The 20,462-nt window shown below is 42.7% G+C and overlaps 1 protein-coding gene across 1 annotated transcript; it reads right to left on the reverse strand.

Annotated features, from left to right (window-relative positions):
- Positions 1-37: 37 nt before the first annotated feature.
- On the reverse strand, positions 38-3,071 carry miox (myo-inositol oxygenase). The gene is made up of 10 exons (XM_021572362.2): positions 2,938-3,071; positions 2,389-2,472; positions 2,210-2,290; positions 1,851-2,013; positions 1,688-1,755; positions 1,455-1,564; positions 1,174-1,241; positions 1,028-1,077; positions 785-897; positions 38-700 (listed from the first exon to the last, which is right to left on the reverse strand). The coding sequence occupies exons 1-10, from the start codon at positions 2,953-2,955 to the stop codon at positions 592-594; spliced, it is 864 nt and encodes a 287-aa protein (XP_021428037.1). The 5' UTR covers positions 2,956-3,071; the 3' UTR covers positions 38-591.
- Between the last annotated feature and the right edge of the window lie 17,391 nt (positions 3,072-20,462).

The raw sequence follows: 20,462 nt of genomic DNA on the forward strand, positions 1-20,462 counted from the left end.
AAGAGAAAATCATTTTTTTTGTCAGTTTCCTTGTCATTGTGTGTGTGTGTGTGTGTGTGTGTGTGTGTGTGTGTGTGTGTGTGTGTGTGTGTGTGTGTTAAAGGGTGTTTGGTTTGCCACTGTGGTCCTTTGCTTAGCTGCCAGATATAATGTACTGAATCACCAATTCTGCACTTTCCTGCCAAGCGTCTTTCCACGTTTGAAAAAACATCACATCCATGAATGGAAAATGTTAATGTTTTTGTATCATTTATAATAAAGATAGGAAATGTATCCATTTGGTTCTTCATTATTAACCATATGAAATGTAATCAGCATTCTAAGCAACAAACAACACTTTTAGGATGTTCTGTCATTAGAATATAATGTAGTTGACTTACAGATGACAACAACATGGTAAAGGTTATCCAGGTCTGTTGAAGATAAAGCTAATAGTGTTACCCATATCTGAGGAGATGCCTTGGTGTTGCTGCTGGATATGATCTCTATGAAGGTGAGAGAGGGTGGGAAAGAAATGAATTGTGATAGTTAATTGATTTATGAAACATTTGAGGTGGGGGTATGTGTGGCTGCCCCATCTGTCTGTGTTTGTCACCACTTCAGTACCCCAGGACAGTACTTGTCGATGAGAGACTGGTAGTATGGCTTCAACTTCTCTATGTCAGGCAGCTCAGTGGTCTTGGTGTAGAGGTCAAACTTACTGTAGGGGTCAAATGTTTGAGGTCAAACTGACTGCAGAGAGGGTAGAGAAAATATATTTCAGCGTGTGTGTGTTGAGACGTACTTGAACTCGCGAACCCAGGGAATCATGCGCATGTCCTTGTCATCACAGAGGTGCATGTAGTCTCCATGGGAGTGCCAGGGGTAGAAGGAATGGAATCGGATCATATACAGACCCTAGAGGGAGAACAGAGGAGTGAAGACTTAGGTGAGTTAACACTGAGCAGCAGTCTTAAACTAGAACCACTGGGTTTTTGTAAACCTGTATTCTCTTTGCTAATGTAGAACCATAGACCCCAATTCTCACCTCTTCTGGGATGGTGCACTTGTTGAACTTCATGACCCTGTAGAGATACTCTGGAACAAACAACACAGACAGCAGTTCAGTAGTGTTACTGTGCAGGCCCATGTGCCTTACAGTGGTGACTGTGTGTATGTTTATGTGTTACTCACCATCATGGCCCCAGGACATGAGCACATTGTCCAGCCCACAGTTTGGCTTATAGATCCCACACTCAGAACTAGAGTGGGAGAGGTGATGAGGTGAAGAAGAGGTTATCATCTAAATTAAGTATATAAGATGGCACATTAACTTTCTGTATATACGTGTCTGCTAAATGGCATAATGTAAACACTTCTCCAGGCTGGCTTGTAGCCGGCATGTTGTGCAGTGAATGATGGGGTTTGATAAGACTTTTTTTATTAGATTGGTAAAAAGAGAAGTGTAACAGTACTTGTAAGCAGGGTTTTTGTCATCGGGGTTGTCCACAAAGGTACTGCCTCGAAACACAATGCCATTCTGGAACCTGCACCCCACTGGGAATGTGTCCCCCACTACAGCCCACTGCAGGACAGGAACACAGTGCAGTTAGCCTAGCGTTGCCTAACATTACAAGCCATTTTACCACTGCTGTTAGCGTAGCCTAGCATCACAACCTGTATCAGGGTAACATCGAGAGGCATTCACCTGGGGTTCCCCTGACAGAGCCATGATCTTCCCAATGTCATGGATCAGCCCCACCAACTGGAACCAGTCTGGAGAGGGACGAGAGATAAGGATAGGAGTTGTGAACCATGTGTGCATGCGTACTTGTGTGTGTGTGTGTGTGTGTGTGTGTGCGTGTGTTTGCCTTTGTGGGGGTGTTCCCTGCGGATGCCCTCAGCGGTCTGAAAGGCGTGGTATGAGTTGGGGAAGTCGACATCGGGGTCGGACTCATCAACAAGCTGGTCCAGCGATATGACGGCTTCCATCACCTCCATCTGGGCATGCCCACAACCTGACCACTCAGAGTGCTGCAGAGGAGAGGAGGAGTGGGGAAGGTTAATGAGTGGTATTTTCATGTTATCTGCAACATTAGACAATATTACATAACATCTTAAATGTTAACAGTCACAGTTACACTCCTTGTTAAACATTACAGGTTGGTGTAGCCTGCTCTCCTGACACACACAGTTTGCATTTGCGCTGAACCTGTCTTGACAGACTCACCTTCTGCTTGACAAAGTCCAGGGTCTGGTTGGTGTGCATCAGCTTGTATGTGTTATACACACGATCAATCAGACTCCCGCTCTGTTACATACACACATTACAGATGTATTGTGATTACCAGCCTTAAAACAGTAATATTATGTTGCAACCAAGGTAAATAATCATACTAATTTGCTGACCTCAAAATTCCTGTATTCTGTCTTGTCCTTGTCTTTCTGCTCCAGGTCTAAGATAGGACGGTATGCCAGAGATGGGTCTGGACCCTGAAACAGAGGGACAGACAAACAAAGTCAAGTACGCATCTTAACATGGCGAATGTGATAGAAATCACCATACGTATCAAATAGAAATATTAGACCTACAAAATTTTTACCTGTAGCAGTAGATCACACAAAATATTATTTGATTATCAGATGCATGATAACACCAAGTTAAACTTATGATAGACAGACACATACAGACAGACACATTTGCCTCAACAATGCTGCAGAAACAGGCATTGTGTGGGTTATATTAATTATATTATATTAATGTTGTAGACCTTGATGCATTTTTCGTAAGGGAAAATCAAGTTTGAAATGTCAGTGTAAATTAACTTCAGAAGCCTTTTTAAACCTTTACATTTCCTGCATTACAGGAACGTTTTCCTGCAACAGGCTGATCAAGTGAAGATCCTACATCTGTAATAGCTAAATATATTTTTTCTACTTTTCTACAGTCATACGTACAATATTGACGACCCTCATGGTGAGGTCAGTCCGTCAGTCCATTCGGTTATGAGTAAGTATGGGTCTGCTGGCTCCTCTAAAGTGCAACCCCAGACCCTGTCCTGTATATACCCCTCTAGTTTAACACTTATGTCATACACCCTCACAGCATACAGGTAGTGATAGTTTAACTCCGCCCCCACTGAGATAACGACTAACGGGGTTCATCTGGCTGGACTACTCTGTGTGTACGTGTGTGAGAGCGTGTTTGTTTTCCTTGAGAGAACAGTGAGTCCTTAACTATGATCAACGGGTATCTGGTTTGGGCTGGTCTTGAGAGTTGTGTTTGTGTGCGTATTTGTCTCCGTTATTTACCATAATTCTTTTAACCTTTTCTTTAACTAGGCAAGTCAGTTAAGAATAAATTCTTATTTACAATGACTGCGTACCCCGGACGATGCTGGGACAATTGTGCGCCGCCCTATGGGACTGCCAATCACAGCCGTTTGTGATACTGAGGTGCAGTGCCTTAGACCGCTGCACCCTGTTGAGTGATGGAATGTCTGGCTTTTTTCCAACAGAACAAACAACAAAACAAACAGAAAAAAACATACATTTTTGATCCTTGAAAAAGAGGAATGGAGAGAGAACCAGAGGTGAAGGTCATGCGAAGAGACAGTGAATGCCTGCTTGAACTGTATTACCCCAGGTAACGTGAGGTTACCAAATTAAGCCTTTTTTACATTCAGTGTTGGGAAGCTACTCTGAAAATATTATTTATGAATCTACTAATTACTTCACACTTGGAAGAAATTAAGCTATACTAAATCTACCCTTAAGATAATAAAATTGTATTGGTCACATATACATGGTTAGCAGATGTTAATGCGAGTGTAGTGAAATGCTTGTGCTTCTAGTTTTGATAGTGCTGTAATATCTAACAAGTAATCTAACAATAACACAACAACTACATAGTACACGCAAATCTAAAGGGATGGAATAAGAATATGTATGTACAGTTAAATATATGGATGATCGATGGCCGAGCGACATAGGCAAAATGCAATAGATGGTATAAGTTACAATATATACATATGAGATGAGTAATATATGTAAACATTGTTAGTGGCATTATTTAAAGTGACTAGTGATCCATTTATTAAAGTGGCCAATGATTTGAGTCTGTGTGTAGGCAGTAGCCTCTGAGTTAGTGATTACTGTTTAACAGTCTGATGGCCTTGAGATAGAAGCTGTTTTTCAGTCTCTCGGTTGCAGCTTTGATGCACCTGTACTGACCTCGCCTTCTGGATGATAGCGGGGTGAACAGGTAGTGGCTCGGGTGGTTGTGCCTGATGATCTTTTTGGCCTTCCTGTGACATCGGGTGGTGTAGGTGTCCTGGAGGGCAGGTAGTTTGCCCCCCGGTGATGCATTGTACAGACCTCACTACCCTCTGGAGAGCCTTGCGGTTGAGGGCATAATCTTTTTTGTTGTTGTAATTTTTGCTCTTCCCAAAATTACAACCAACTAATTGCAGCATTACCATAAAAATGGAAGAAGCAAGTATAACGGGGAAAACGTATAAGGAACTTGTATGTCGGCCCTGTATTAAAGAACATACATGGTTCAAGAAAAGTGTGATAAATAAGAACATAAATTAAATTGGTTTAAGGACCAAAAAACTGACAGCTGTGCCATATAAATTGCAAAATAGTTGTGAAGAGATTTTTGATGTACCCATTCCATGGCACATGGTTTATGAATTGATACACAAATCTTCACATTTTTCTATTTAAATTAATATACATAATTCTTGCAACTAATAGAATGTTATATACACTGCTCAAAAAAATAAAGGGAACAGTAAAATAACACATCCTAGATCTGAATGAATGAAATATTCTTATTAAATACTTTTTTCTTTACATAGTTGAATGTGCTGACAACAAAATCACACAAAAATGATCAATGGAAATTAAATGTATCAACCCATGGAGGTCTGGATTTGGAGTCACACTCAAAATTAAAGTGGATAACCACACTACAGGCTGATCCAACTTTGATGTAATGTCCTTAAAACAAGTCAAAATGAGGCTCAGTAGTGTGTGTGGCCTCCATGTGCCTCTATGACCTCCCTACAACGCCTGGGCATGCTCCTGATGAGGTGGCGGATGGTCTCCTGAGGGATCTCCCAGACCTGGACTAAAGCATCCGCCAACTCCTGGACAGTCTGTGGTGGATGGAGCGAGACATGATGTCCCAGATGTGCTCAATTGGATTCAGGTCTGGGGAACGGGCGGGCCAGTCCATAGCATCAATGCCTTCCTCTTGCAGGAACTGCTGACACACTCCGGCCACATGAGGTTGGCTTGCATTAGGAGGAACCCTGGGCCAACCACATCAGCATATGGTCTAACAAGGGGTCTGAGGATCTCATCGCGGTACCTAATGGCAGTCAGGCTACCTCTGGCGAGCACATGGAGGGCTGTGCGGCCCCCCAAAGAAATGCAGACCCACACCATGACTGACCCACCGCCAAACCGGTCATGCTGGAGGATGTTGCAGGCAGCAGAACGTTCTCCACTGCGTCTCCAGACTGTCATGTCTGTCACATGTGCTCAGTGTGAACCTGCTTTCATCTGTGGAGAGCACAAGGCGCCAGTGGCGAATTTGCCAGTCTTGGTGTTCTCTGGCAAATGCCAAACGTCCTGCACGGTGTTGGGCTGTAAGCACAACCCCCACCTGTGGACGTCGGGCCCTCATACCACCCACATGGAGTCTGTTTCTGACCGTTTGAGCAGACACATGCACATTTGTGGCCTGCTGGAGGTCATTTTGCAGGGCTCTGGCAGTGCTCCTCCTTGCACAAAGGCGGAGGTAGCGGTCCTGCTGCTGGGTTGTTGACCTCCTACGGCCTCCTTCACGTCTCCTGATGTACTGGCCTGTCTCCTGGTAGCGCCTCCATGCTCTGGACACTACGCTGACAGACACAGCAAACCTTCTTGCCACATCTCGCATTGATGTGCCATCCTGGATGAGCTGCACTACCTGAGCCACTTGTGTGGGTTGTAGACTCATTGTATATATACAGTGGGGAGAACAAGTATTTGATACACTGCCGATTTTGCAGGTTTTCCTACTTACAAAGCATGTAGAGGTCTGTAATTTGTATCATAGGTACACTTCAACTGTGAGAGACGGAATCTAATCCAGAAAATCACATTGTATGATTTTTAAGTAATTAATTTGCATTTTATTGCATGACATAAGTATTTGATACATTAGAAATAACCTAATATTTGGTATAGAAACCTTTGTTTGCAATTACAGAGATCATTCGTTTCCTGTAGTTCTTGACCAGGTTTGTACACAATGCAGCAGGGATTTTGGCCCACTCCTCCATACAGACCTTCTCCAGATAATTCAGATTTTGGGGCTGTCGCTGGGCAATAAGGACTTTCAGCTCCCTCCAAAGATTTTCTATTGGGTTCAGGTCTGGAGACTGGCTAGGCCACTCCAGGACCTTGAGATGCTTCTCACGGAGCCACTCCTTAGTTGCTCTGGCTGTGTGTTTCGGGTCGTTGTCATGCTGGAAGACCCAGCCACGACCCATCTTCAATGCTCTTACTGAGGGAAGGAGGTTGTTGGCCAAGATCTCGCGATACATGGCCCCATCCATCCTCCCCTCAATACGGTGCAGTCGTCCTGTCCCCTTAGCAGAAAAGCATCCCCAAAGAATGATGTTTCCACCTCCATGCTTCACGGTTGGGATGGTGTTCTTGGGGTTGTACTCATCCTTCTTCTTTCTCCAAACACGGCGAGTGTTTAGACCAAAAAGCTCTATTTTTGTCTCATCGGACCACATGACCTTCTCCCATTCCTCCTCTGGATCATCCAGATGGTCATTGGCAAACTTCAGACGGGCCTGGACATGCGCTGGCTTGAGCAGGGGGACCTTGCGTGAGCTACAGGATTTTAATCCATGACAGCGTAGTTTGTTACTAATGGTTTTCTTTGAGACTGTGGTCCCAGCTCTCTTCAGGTCATTGACCAGGTCTTGCCGTGTAGTTCTGGGCTGATCCCTCACCTTCCTCATGATCATTGATGCCCCACGAGGTGAGATCTTGCATGGAGCCCCAGACCGAGGTTGATTGACCGTCATCTTGAACTTCTTCCATTTTCTAATAAATGCGCCAACAGTTGTTGCCTTCTCACCAAGCTGCTTGCCTATTGTCCTGTAGCCCATCCCAGCCTTGTGCAGGTCTACAATTTTATCCCTGATGTCCTTACACAGCTCTCTGGTCTTGGCCATTGTGGAGAGGTTGGAGTCTGTTTGATTGAGTGTGTGGACAGGTGTCTTTTATACAGGTAACGAGTTCAAACAGGTGCAGTTAATACAGGTAATGAGTGGAGAACAGGAGGCCTTCTTAAAGAAAAACTAACAGGTCTGTGAGAGCCGAAATTCTTACTGGTTGGTAGGTGATCAAATACTTACGTCATGCAATAAAATGCAAATTAATTACTTAAAAATCATACAATGTGATTTTCTGGATTTTTGTTTTAGATTCCGTCTCTCACAGTTGAAGTGTACCTATGATAAAAATTACAGACCTCTACATGCTTTGTAAGTAGGAAACACTGACGATTTTGCAGGTTATCAAATACTTGTTCTCCCCACTGTATATGGGGATACAATCTTTTCCAGCTCTGCAGATTCTGCTGTGAGGAGGCAGAGTCATTAGATCATTTATTTTGGTATTGTCCATGTGTAACTCGTTTTTGGTCACAGGTCCAGGCATGGCTGAAGAATTGCAACATTTGCCTAGAACTAACGCTGCAGATAGCAATACTGGGTGATTTGAAAAGCCATAGTCAATCAATCAATAATATAATATTTTTAATTTACAATCTGTAGAAGCTATGAGAATAAAGGTTCAGTACTTTTGTGAAGCATCACAGCACAGTTGAAAATATATGGCAAATAGAAATCCAAAATGGAGGATGTTGAGAGATCAATGTGAGGGGTTGAATGGAGCTGAAGGGTGGGACTAATAACAAGATAACCAATACGGGGTCTGTAAAATGTATATAGGTTCAGAAATGTTGTGAAATAGCACAGTTACAAATATAAATCAAACTGGATGGACATCAGAAATAGAGGAAGGACTAAAAACAAACAAAATAGAACTATTGTAAAATAGATTGTTTATTAGTTTACTCCAATTGAGGGATGGGTGGTAGGGTTTGCGGGGAATAATAAAGGTAAATTCAAAAAAAAAAAGTATGTATATCTATATAGATATGTGTGTATATATATGGATATATATATTTACCAAAAAAAATATATTAGGGGTTCAATATGATGCTGACAATTCTTTCCGCAATATTACGCTGATCCACCCCTTTAAAAAAATCAAAATATTCAGGTTGAGGAGGCACTGTGCCGCCTTCTTCACCATACTGTCTGTGTGGACCATTTCAGTTTGTCTGTGATGTGTATGCCAAGGAACTTAAAACTTTCCACCTTATCCACTACTTCCCAGTTTATGTGGATAGGGGGGTGCCCCCCTCTGTTGTTTCCTGAAGTCCACGATCATCTCCTTTGTTTTGTTGACATTGAGTGTGAGGTTATTTTCCTGACACCACACTCCAAGTGCCCTCACCTCCTCTCTGTAGGCTGTCTTGTCGTTGTTGGTAATCAAGCCCACTACTGTTGTGTTATCTGCAAACTTGATGATTGAGTTGGAGGCGTGCATGGCCACGCAATCATGGGTGAACAGGTAGTACACCAGAGGGCTGAGAACGCACCCTGCAATCGCCATCACACTGCCCTATCCTATCTGGACAAGAGGAATACCTATGTAAGAATGCTGTTCATTGACTAAAGCTCAGCATTCAACACCATAGTACCCTTCAAGCTCATCATTAAGCTTGAGGCCCTGGGTCTAAACTCAGTCCTGGACTTCCTGAAGGGCTGCCGTCAGGTGGTGAAGATACGAAACAACATCTCCACTTCGCTGATCCTCAACACTGGGGCCTCACAAGGGTGCGTGCTCAGCCTCCTCCTGTACTCCCTTTTGACTTTACTTTCATTAATCTGATTACTGTTATTCATCTAATCCACAAACTATGTTTAATTGTTACCAGATTAAATTAACACCAGTCTGTGTTGGTAATCCTGTCAATGCAGCTTTTTAAAACGTTTATTGTATAGTGGAGCTGCATAAGTGCTGCTCTCCACTTTCTGGAGGATGAAGTTTTGAAATCATTGGAATTAGAGTATGATAGCTAAAGAGATGGAGAAAACACCTGTCTCCAGATTACATCTTCAAACTAAGGGCAACCGTTGTATGGCATTCCTGACAGGGAGACGGGTCCATCATGCATGATGACGTATACAGGTAATATTGTCTAGCGTTAGCTAGCTACAATTTCAGATATTACAAGTTTCTAATTTTGACAGAAAGTGGTTTCATTTCAAGCTAGAGTGTACTGTTAACTAGTTAGCTAACGTTAGCTGGCTGGCTCCCTAGCTGGCGTTATTATTCATTTCCCAGAGCTGTTTGCTTTTCTAATTAGAGCCTAATGTTAGCTGGCTGTCTCGATAGCTAACGTTACATGACGTGTGTACAACACCCGTTGAATATGGCCGTTGTTTGCAAAAAAAGCGTAATGAAATTGTTGCCAGCAGAGCTGGTTAGGCTGTTTTCATGTTATCCAGAGGTAACGAGATGGGTGGGGCTAAAGCTTAAGAGGGTGTGAACGATGCTGAATGGGTGTAGACAAAGAAGACCTCTTCACTAGATATCAAAACATTCAAAGGTGATTTTTAAAGCAGAATTACTTTCCCATTGTCCCACAAATGCAGTGTATGATATACCATTTTGTAGCTCTGAGTCTATTTTATCCAATGTAAAAAACACCATTTCACATTTTGATACATAAGACTGAATCCAGGTGGTGAGTCACATATGTGGGAACTCCTTCAAGACTGTTTTGGAAAAGCATTCCTCATGAAGCTGGTTGAGTGAATGCCAAGAGTGTGTACAGGTGTCATCAAGGCAAAGGGTGGCAACTTTGAAGAATCTCAAATATAAAATAAATGTTGATTTGTATAACACTTTTTTGGTTACTAGTTGATATGTGTTTTGATGTCTTTATTATTATTCTACAATGTTGAAAATAGTAAAAAAAATAAGAACCCCTTGAATGAGTAGGTGTGTCAACTTTTGACTGCTGCTGTAGTTAAATTGCTAGCTGAACAACATGTAGTTCACTACCCCCCAACTCTGTCTACATTTACTGTGCATCTGTATTCAGGGCATAAGGTCACTTAGGGACCCCAAAAAGGAACTCAAGTCAGGGTCTCAACTTACTGTTGAAAGTAAGAATAGTAGAATACTCCAGGTGCAATTTCGAATTTGGTTGTGCATCAGAATTGTTTCTCTTTTTATACCAGTCAATCAATTAGCTGACAATTAGCCATGATTGTGGCACATTTTTTTATCATTTTTTTGTCTAGCCAGCTGACCTCCAGGGGGCACTCATTGATTTTGTTAGGGGGCACTCATTGATTTTGTCGCTCAGATACAGTATAATATTAACATGACATAAGTCATGTTAAAATGTGTAGAATTTGTAAAAATTTGCTTTAAAACTGAAAAAATGTCTCTCCTACAAATGGAAAAATGGGTAGAATTTCAGGAAATTAGCTGTAAAACACATTTTTCCTCTCTGCTCAATGGCAAAGTGAGTCAAATGGCAATGCTTTTGTTATCAAATTGCCACATTTTCTCTGCACTTTGACAAAATATATAAAACTGAAGAATAGGAACTTTAATTTAAAGAATGTTAATCACCATCAAGAGGAGGGACACTAAAATGTTTTGCCGCGAGGTGGGGGGGTCCTCAACCAAATCACGCTTAGGGCCCCCAAAAGGCTAGTGCCTGTCTATACTGTATCAGTTTGTCTGCCCTTGTCCACACCAACCCCCTGACCCCTCTTTACACCCACGTCTTGTTTGTAAATGTGTGTTTGTGTGTGTGTGTGTGTGTGTGTGTGGAGGGGCTTGTGACGTACCATATCTGTATTACTATGTCAGACGGAGACTGAGCAAACAATCTGTACTTCAAAGCTCACATTCATTGATTTTTCAGTCAGATGTTTAGCATGACAGCAGTGGAAATGAGTGGAATGATAGCTAAACTAGCCTGATCCAAGACCATCCTGACCACTGTGCTCTCGTGTAGCGAAACAGAATGTAACCTCACAAGATTTTAGGAGGGTTGTATGAGGCTAGAGAGTCACTACAGTTGAATTAGCTTGACATTATTGTACAGCAGTCAAAAGCAACTGGGTGGCTCAGTAGCATACATAAGTCTATCATCACTGTACACATCTATACTGTCACCCACCATAGGGGGGTCCTTATAATTAGCTAAATACATATCCCTATCATCATGTATGGCATTGAGATTGAGTCTAGCAGTGCAGCTTGTTGCTCTGTTGTAGCCATATGGATATGGTGATGGATGGGTTACCTCTGTATAATGTAGAGCACTTTTAGAGTTGAGGAAAACTTCATTTTAAAATAACAATCCAATCCTTATAAAACAATAGGCCAGTTCATTACCATTAATGCATTTCAGACTAGTGACCCCCAGAGGGCGCCCTCGTTCTTCTGGTCTCCCAGTGTGAGACTAGGTTTAGTCTGTGTATGGGCATTGGGACGTGAGGTCACTTTTGTACAGGTTATGTGGAGACTGGCCCACTACATCGGCGATGTCATTTACAAAATAGCCTCCAACACTCTACTCAACAAATTGGATGCAGTCTATCACAGTGCCATCCGTTATGTCACCAAAGCCCCATATACTACCCACCACTGCGATCTGTATGCTCTCGTTGGCTGGCCCTCGCTTCATACTCGTCGTCAAACCCACTGGCTCCAGGTAATCTACAAGTCTCTGCTAGGTAAAGCCCCACCTTATCTCAGCTCACTGGTCACCATAGCAGCACCCACCCGTAGCACGCACTCCAGCAGGTACATCTCACTGGTCACCCCCAAAGCCAATTCTTCCTTTGGCCGCCTCTCCTTCCAGTTCTCTGCTGCCAATGACTGGAACGAACTGCAAACATCTCTGAAGTTGGAGACTCTTACCTCCCTCACTACCTTTAAGCACCAGCTGTCAGAGCAGCTCACAGATTACTGCACCTGTACATAGCTCATCTGTAAATTGCCCATCCAATCTATCTCATCCCCATACTGTATTTATTTATTTATCTTGCTCCTTTGCACCACAGTATGTCTACTTGCACATTCATCTTCTGCATATCCTACCATTCCAGTGTTTAATTGCTATAATGTAATTACTTCGCCACCCTGGCCTATTTATTGCCTTACCTCTCTTATCCTACCTCATTTCCACATATAGATTTTCCTACTGTATTATTGATTGTATGTTTGTTTATTCCATGTGTAACTCTGTGTTGTATGTGTCGAACTGCTTTGCTTTATCGTGGCCAGGTCGCAGTTGCAAATGAGAACTTGTTCTCAACTAACCTACCTGGTTAAATAAAGGTTACATTTTTTTTTAAATGCTGGTGAGTTACCGCCACTCTGATATCCAAAAGTTATTTCTGGCTGTATGTAATAACACAGAAAATGTTCTGGGCTAATAATGTAAAAAAATAAATACACAAAATAATAAAATACTGCAAAGTTGCATAAAGTGTTATCGTGTAAATGTTCTTAACTGCATATTCCGTGTTCTTGATCTGAATGCTCTGTCTTTAGTCAGCTGCAGCACAACACAGCATTCTAAATTGAGTTAGTTTTATCTCTGATCTAGGTCTAGGATGGTCAACTCCAAACTCAATCAATCAAATGTATTTATAAAGGCCTTCTTACATCAGCTGATGTCACAAAGTGCTGTACAGAAACCCAGCCTAAAACCCCAAACAGCAAAGAAATGCAGGTGTAGAAACACGTTGGCTCTGAAAAACTCCCTAGACAGGCCAGAACTTAGGAAGAAACCTAGAGAGGAACCAGGCTACAAGGGGTGGCCTCTTCTGGCTGTGCCAGGTGGAAACTAAAACAGAACATGGCCAAGATGTTCAAATGTTCATAGATGACCAGCAGGGTCAAATAATAACAATCACAATGGTTGTATAGGGTGCAACAGGTCAGTACCTCAGGAGTAAATGTCAGTTTACAGTTTACAGAGTATCTCTACCGCTCCTGCTGTCTCTAGAGAGTTGAAAACAGCAGGTCTGGGACACGGTAGCACGTCTGGTGAACAGGTCAGGGTTCCATAGCCACAGGCAGAATAGTTCAAACTGGAGCAGCAACACGACCAGGTGGACTGGGGACAGCAAGGAGTCATCAGGCCAGATAGTCCTCAGGCATGGTCCTAGTGCTCAGGTCCTCCTCCGAGAGAGAGAGAGAGAGAGAATTAGAGAAAGCATACTTAGGACACTGGATAAGATAGGAGAAATTATCCAGATATAACAGACGGACCTTAACCCCCCGACACATAAAATATTGCAGCATAAATACAGGAGGCTGAGACAGGAGGGGTCGGGAGACACTGTGGCCCTGTCCGACGATACCCCCGGACAGGGCCAAACAGGCAGGATATAACCCCACCCACCTTGCCAAAGCGCAGCCCCCATACCATTAGAAGGATATCTTCAACCACCAACTTACTATCCTGAGACAAGGAGTATAGCCCACAAACATCTCCCCCACGGCACGAACCCAAGGGGGGGCACCAACCTGGACAGGAAGAACACGTCAGTGACTTAACACACTCAAGTGACATACCCCTCCTAGGCACAGCATGGAAGAGCACCAGTAAGCCAGTGACTCAGCCCCCGTAATAGGGTTTGAGGCAGAGAATCCCAGTAGAGATTGGGGAACCGGCAGGTAGAGACAGCAAGGGCGGTTCTTTGCTCCAGTGCCTTTCCGTTCACCTTCACACTCCTGGGACAGACTACACTCAATCATAGGACCTACTGAAGAGATGAGTCTTCAATAAAGACGTAAAGGTTGAGACCGAGTCTGCGTCTCTCACATGGATAGTAAAATGGAGCTCTATAGGAGAAAGCCCTGCCTCCAGCGGTTTGCTTAGAAATTCTATGAACAGTAAGGAGGCCTGCGTCTTGTTACCATAGCGTACGTGTAGGTATGTAGGGCAGGACTAATTCGGAAAATAGGTAGGAGCAAGCCCATGTAATGCTTTGTAGGTTAGCAATAAATCCTTACAATCAGCCCTAGCCTTAACAGGAAGCCAGTGTAGGGAGGCTAGCACTGGAGTAATATGATCACATTTTTGGGTTCAAGTTAAGATTGTAGCAGCCATGTTTAGCAAACTGAAGTTTATTTAGCGCTTTATCTGGGTAGCCGGAAAGTAGAGCAATGCAGTAGTCTAACTTTGAAATGACAAAAGCATGGATTAATATTTCTGCAACATTTTTGGACAGAAAGTTTCAGATTTTTGCAATGTTACATAGATGGAGAGAGAGAGATCAGGGTCCAGAATAACGCCGAGGTCCTTCACAGTTTTATTTGAGACGACTGTACAACCATCAAGACTAACTGTCAGATTCAACAGAAGATCTCCTTCTCCTTCTTTCTTGGGACCTAGAACTCTGTTTTGTCTGCGTTTAAAAGTAGAACATTTGCCGCTACCCACTTCCTTATGTCTGAAACACAGGGCAATTTTGGGGCTTCACCGTGTTTCATCGAAATGTACAGCTGTGTGTCATCCGCATAGCCGTGAAAGTTAACATTATGTTTCTGAATTAAATAACCAAGAGGTAAAATTTATAGTGAAAACAATAGTGGTCCTAAAACGGAGCCTTGAGGAACACCAACATTTACAGTTGATTTGTCAGAGGACAAACCATCTACAGAGACAAACTGAGATCTTTCCGACATATAAGATCTAAACCAGGTCAGAACTTGTCCTTGCAGACCAATTGGGGTTTCCAATCTCTCCAAAAGAATGTGGTGATTGATGGTATCAAAAGCAGCACTAAGGTCTAGGAGCATGAGGACAGATGCAGAGCCTCAGTCTAACGCCATTAAAAGGTAATTTACCACATTCACAAGTGCAGTCTCAGTGCTATGATGGGGTCTAAAACCAGACTGAAGCGTTTTGTATACATTGTTTTTCTTCAGGAAGGCAGTGAGTTGCTGCGTAACAGCTCTCACATTTTTTAAAAGAATGGGAGATTCGATATAGGCCGATAGTTTTTTAATATTTTCTGGGTCACGGTTTGGCTTTTTCAAGAGAGGCTTTATTACTGTCACTTTTAGTGAGTTTGGTACACATCCGGTGGATAGAGAGACCTTTATTATGTTCAACATAGGAGGGCCAAGCACATGTTGTTTACTTGGAATTGGGTCCAGTATGCAGCTTGAAGGTTTAGAGACCATGATTATTTTCATCAATGTGTCAAGAGATATAGTATTAAAAAACTGTCTTCCTTTATCCTAGGTTCTGGCAGTGTTGTGCAGACTCATAACAACTGAGCTTTGGAGGAATACACAGATTTAAAGAGGAGTCTGTCATTTGCTTTCTAATGATCATGATCTTTTCCTCAAAGAAGTTCATGAATTTATCACTGCTGAAGTGAAAGCCAATCTCCCTTGGGGAATGGTGCTTTTAGTTAACTTTGCGACAGTATCAAAAATAGATTTTGGATTGTTCTTATTTTTCCTCAATTAAGTTGGAAAAACAGGATGATCGAGCAGCAGTGAGGGCTCTTCAGTACTGCACAGTACTGTCTTTCCAAGCTAGTCGGAAAACTTCCAGTTTGGTGTAGCACCATTTAAATTCCTATTTTCTGGAACCTTGCTTCAGAGCTCGGGTATTTTCTGTATTTCAGGGAGCTAGTTTCTTATGGCAAATGTTGTTTTTTTAGGGGTGCGACTGCATCTAGGGTATTACGCAAGGTCAAATTGAGTTCCTCAGTTAGGTGGTTTAGTTAACTGATTTTTGTATTCTAACGTCCTTGGGTAGGTGGAGGGAGTCTGGAAGGGCATCTAAGAATCTTTGGGTTGTCTGAGAATTTATAGCAGGCTTTTGATGATCTTTGGTTGGGGTCTGAGCAGATTATTTGTTGCGATTGCAAACGTAATAAAATGGTGGTCCAATAGTCCTGGATTATGAAGAAAAACATTAAGATCCACAATATTTATTCCACAGAAAAAAATATTGTGAATGTTAAAAACACCTCTGCCTTTAAGGGATGCCTGGGGGATATAGTCACTAGTGTAACCAGGAGGTAATTGCCTCATTTAACCCAGTAAATTCATCAGGCTTAAGCCATGTTTCAGTCAGGCCAATCACATCAAGATTATGATCAGTGATTAGTTAATTGACTATAACTGCCTTGGTAGTGAGGGATCTAACATTGAGTAGCCCTATTTTGAGATGTGAGATATCAATATCTCTTTCAATAATGACAGGAATGGAAGAGGTCTTTAATCCAGTGAGATTACTAAAGCGAACACCGCCATGTTTAGTTTTGCCCACCCAAGATCGAAGCACAGACACGGTCCCAATGGGGATATCTGAGCTGACTACACTGACTGTGCTAGTGGCAGACTCCACTAAGCTGGCAGACTGGCTAACAGCCTGCTGCCTGGACTGCACCCTATATCATAGAGGAGTTAAAGCCCTGTCTATGTTCGTAGATGAGATGAGAACACACCTCCAGCTAGGATGGAGTCCATCACTCCTCAGAATGCCAGTCTTGGTCCCGTTTGTGGGTGAGTCCCAGAAAGAGGGCCAATTACAGTGCCTTGCGAAAGTATTCGGCCCCCTTGAACTTTGCGACCTTTTGCCACATTTCCGTTAAAAGCGCAGAGAGCATCTTGAAGAACAAGGAACACACCAGGCAGGTCCGAGATACTGTTGTGAAGAAGTTTAAAGCCGGATTTGGATACAAAAAGATTTCCCAAGCTTTAAACATCCCAAGGAGCACTGTGCAAGCGATAATATTGAAATGGAAGGAGTATCAGACCACTGCAAATCTACCAAGACTTGGCCGTCCCTCTAAACTTTCAGCTCATACAAGGAGAAGACTGATCAGAGATGCAGCCAAGAGGCCCATGATCACTCTGGATGAACTGCAGAGATCTACAGCTGAGGTGGGAGACTCTGTCCATAGGACAACAATCAAGTCGTATATTGCACAAATCTGGCCTTTATGGAAGAGTGGCAAGAAGAAAGCCATTTCTTAAAGATATCCATAAAAAGTGTTGTTTAAAGTTTGCCACAAGCCACCTGGGAGACACACCAAACATGTGGAAGAAGGTGCTCTGGTCAGATGAAACCAAAATTGAACTTTTTGGCAACAATGCAAAACGTTATGTTTGGCGTAAAAGCAACACAGCTGAACACACCATCCCCACTGTCAAACATGGTGGTGGCAGCATCATGGTTTGGGCCTGCTTTTCTTCAGCAGGGACAGGAAAGATGGTTAAAATTGATGGGAAGATGGATGGAGCCAAATACAGGACCATTCTGGAAGAAAACCTGATGGAGTCTGCAAAAGACCTGAGACTGGGACAGAGATTTGTCTTCCAACAAGACAATGATCCAAAACATAAAGCAAAATCTACAATGGAATGGTTCAAAAATAAACATGTCCAGGTGTTAGAATGGCCAAGTCAAAGTCCAGACCTGAATCCAATCGAGAATCTGTGGAAAGAACTGAAAACTGCTGTTCACAAATGCTCTCCATCCAACCTCACTGAGCTCGAGCTGTTTTGCAAGGAGGAATGGGAAAAAAATTCAGTCTCTCGATGTGCAAAACTGATAGAGACATACCCCAAGCGACTTACAGCTGTAATCGCAGCAAAAGGTGGCGCTACAAAGTATTAACTTAAGGGGGCTGAATAATTTTGCACGCCCAATTTTTCAGTTTTTGATTTGTTAAAAAAGTTTGAAATATCCAATAAATGTCGTTCCACTTCATGATTGTGTCCCACTTGTTGTTGATTCTTCACAAAAAAATACAGTTTTATATCTTTATGTTTGAAGCCTGAAATGTGGCAAAAGGTCGCAAAGTTCAAGGGAGCCGAATACTTTCGCAAGGTACTGTATCTACAAATTTTATCTTTTGGGAGGGGCAGAAAACAGTTTTCAACCAGCGATTGAGTTGTGAGACTGCTGTAGAGCTCATCACTCCCCCTAACTGGGAGGGGGCCAGAGAGGATTACTTGATGCCAACACATCTTTCTAGCTGATTTACACACTGAAGCTATGTTGCGCTTGGTGACCTCTGACTGTTTCATCCTAACAACGTTGGTGCCGACGTGGATAACAATATCCCTGTATTCTCTACACTCGCCAGTTTTAGCTTTAGCCCGCACAATCTTCAGATTAGTCTTAACATCGGTAGCCCTGCCCCCTAGTAAACAGTGTATGATTGCTGGATGATTCGTTTTAAGTCTAATACTGCAGGTAATGGAGTCGCCAATGACTAGGGTTTTCAATTTGTCAGAGCTAATGGTGCGAATCTTCAGCGTCTCAGACCCCGTAACTGGAGGAGGAAAGACCAGAAAAGGCTCTGCTTTTGACTCTGACCTGACTTTCAACCTTGGAGAACCGGTTAAAAGTTTCTGTCGGCTGAATGAGTGATACCGGTTGAGCATTCCTACAGCATTTCCTTCCAGAAGCCATGAGAAAATTGTTCTGCTGCAGGGACTGCGAGGGGATTTATACTACTATCTGTACTTATTGATGGCACAGACGCTGTTTCATCCTATCCTACACTTAAATCACCCTTGACTAACGATTATGTCTGAAGCTGGGCTTGCAGCACAGCTATCCTCGCCATAAGGCGATCGTTCTCCTGTATTATGAGTACAGTGACTGCAATTAGAGGGCATAATGTCAATGTTACTACTTAGCTTTGGCTGTTGGAGGTCCTGACGAACCACGTCCAGATAAAGCATCCGGGGTGAAAAAGTTGAATGAAAAAATTTGAGCGAGGGATAAAATGTAAATATAAATCCATAATTAAAAAGTAAAAAACTTAATGTTGGCAGGTAGCAAAGTAAGGTTACCAACAAACTGCACAGCAGCACGTAAACAAGTCTACAAGTTGTGACCAGTCCTCGGGGGCTTGATTGGTGACACTTTTGCCCCAGCTAGCTTGACTCCAATAATCAACTTATCATGGTCTTCAGTTTAGAATGCAATTAGTTTAATCAGGTGTGACAGTTATAGGGCTGGGGGATGGATGATACCAATCAGGCCCCCGAGGACTGGAGTAGGCCTACCCTGATCTAGGTCTAAAATCGGAGCTGGAGACATTCCAGAATCACATACTCATGTAGACAGTTTGCTTTCCCTTCTCCAGCCTGAGGCTGGAACCCTACTGGCAGCACTTGACTACAAACTTTGTAACCATCATCCAGCCTTGGAGAATGTGTAGGGCAACATGATGTAAGTGTGAGTTGTCCTCTAGATTGTGATTACTAAAACATTTACATTTACTAGAGCTCAATACAATATAATACATGTTATCGCTGTTATATTTTCATTAGGTGCTCTGCACACTACATTTCTGCACTGATAGTAATACAATTCTATAGACAAAGTAATCACCAAATGTTGTTATATCTTTCAGCTAAAGAAGACTCTACAATAGCAAGTCTCGAAGGTGAAGTGTCTATGCATTGAAAACTACAACTGACTACATTGACATCCCAAAGCTTCAGAGAGAAGTGTTGAGAAGATTGGGCTCTCAATTGGGGCTACCAAGGGGAATTATTCTGTGATCCGATGACCCAAGACTCCCTGAAGTGCCACACCAACAATGGCTGAGCTGCTACAACTTCGAGAAGTAACCACGCAACACAGGGTGCAGTAAGCACACCTTTGAGCTGGGAAGGACTGGAGATTTCTTTGCTGTCAGACTTGGTGGTTCCCGGGAAGTGTCAAAACATACAGACTACTCAGAATTGTTGTTAAAAGTGGTGGGCCTACAACCAAACATATAAATCAAATAAATCAGGGAAGTTAGTGTTGGCAAGCTAAGCTATCCTGGATCAAATTAACACATTTACAAAAAGGGAAATTCCTAGGACTATCCGTATCAAACGATAAATTGTATTTCCAGGCACTAGCATTTTGCCCTATTCTAAATTGGTTTAGACATGATTCTTCCGTCTCCTTGGCTGAGTATAGAGAGACGTATGGTATCTCTTATTGCCCTGGTAGAGGTGACCTTCACCGATATATCCCTTAAACAATGTAAACTACACTTTGGTCCTAATATTGTTCACCAATAATAACACTATGTATTCAGGACAAAAGTTACTTGCCTTGACAAATGTTCTGCCGTATTACTTTAATGCATTGTTGCGAACAAGATGCATGTTTTGGAATATTTTTATTCTGTACAGCCTTCCTGCCTTTTTTTTTTACCAATTTACCCATTTACCTTCGTTGCGAGGCATTGGAAAACCTCTCTGGTCTTTCTGGTTGAATCTGTGTTTGAAATTCACTACTCGACTGAGGGACC

This window comes from Oncorhynchus mykiss, chromosome 2 (assembly GCF_013265735.2).
Source record: "Oncorhynchus mykiss isolate Arlee chromosome 2, USDA_OmykA_1.1, whole genome shotgun sequence".
In the NCBI taxonomy this organism is placed as follows: Eukaryota; Metazoa; Chordata; class Actinopteri; order Salmoniformes; family Salmonidae; genus Oncorhynchus; species Oncorhynchus mykiss.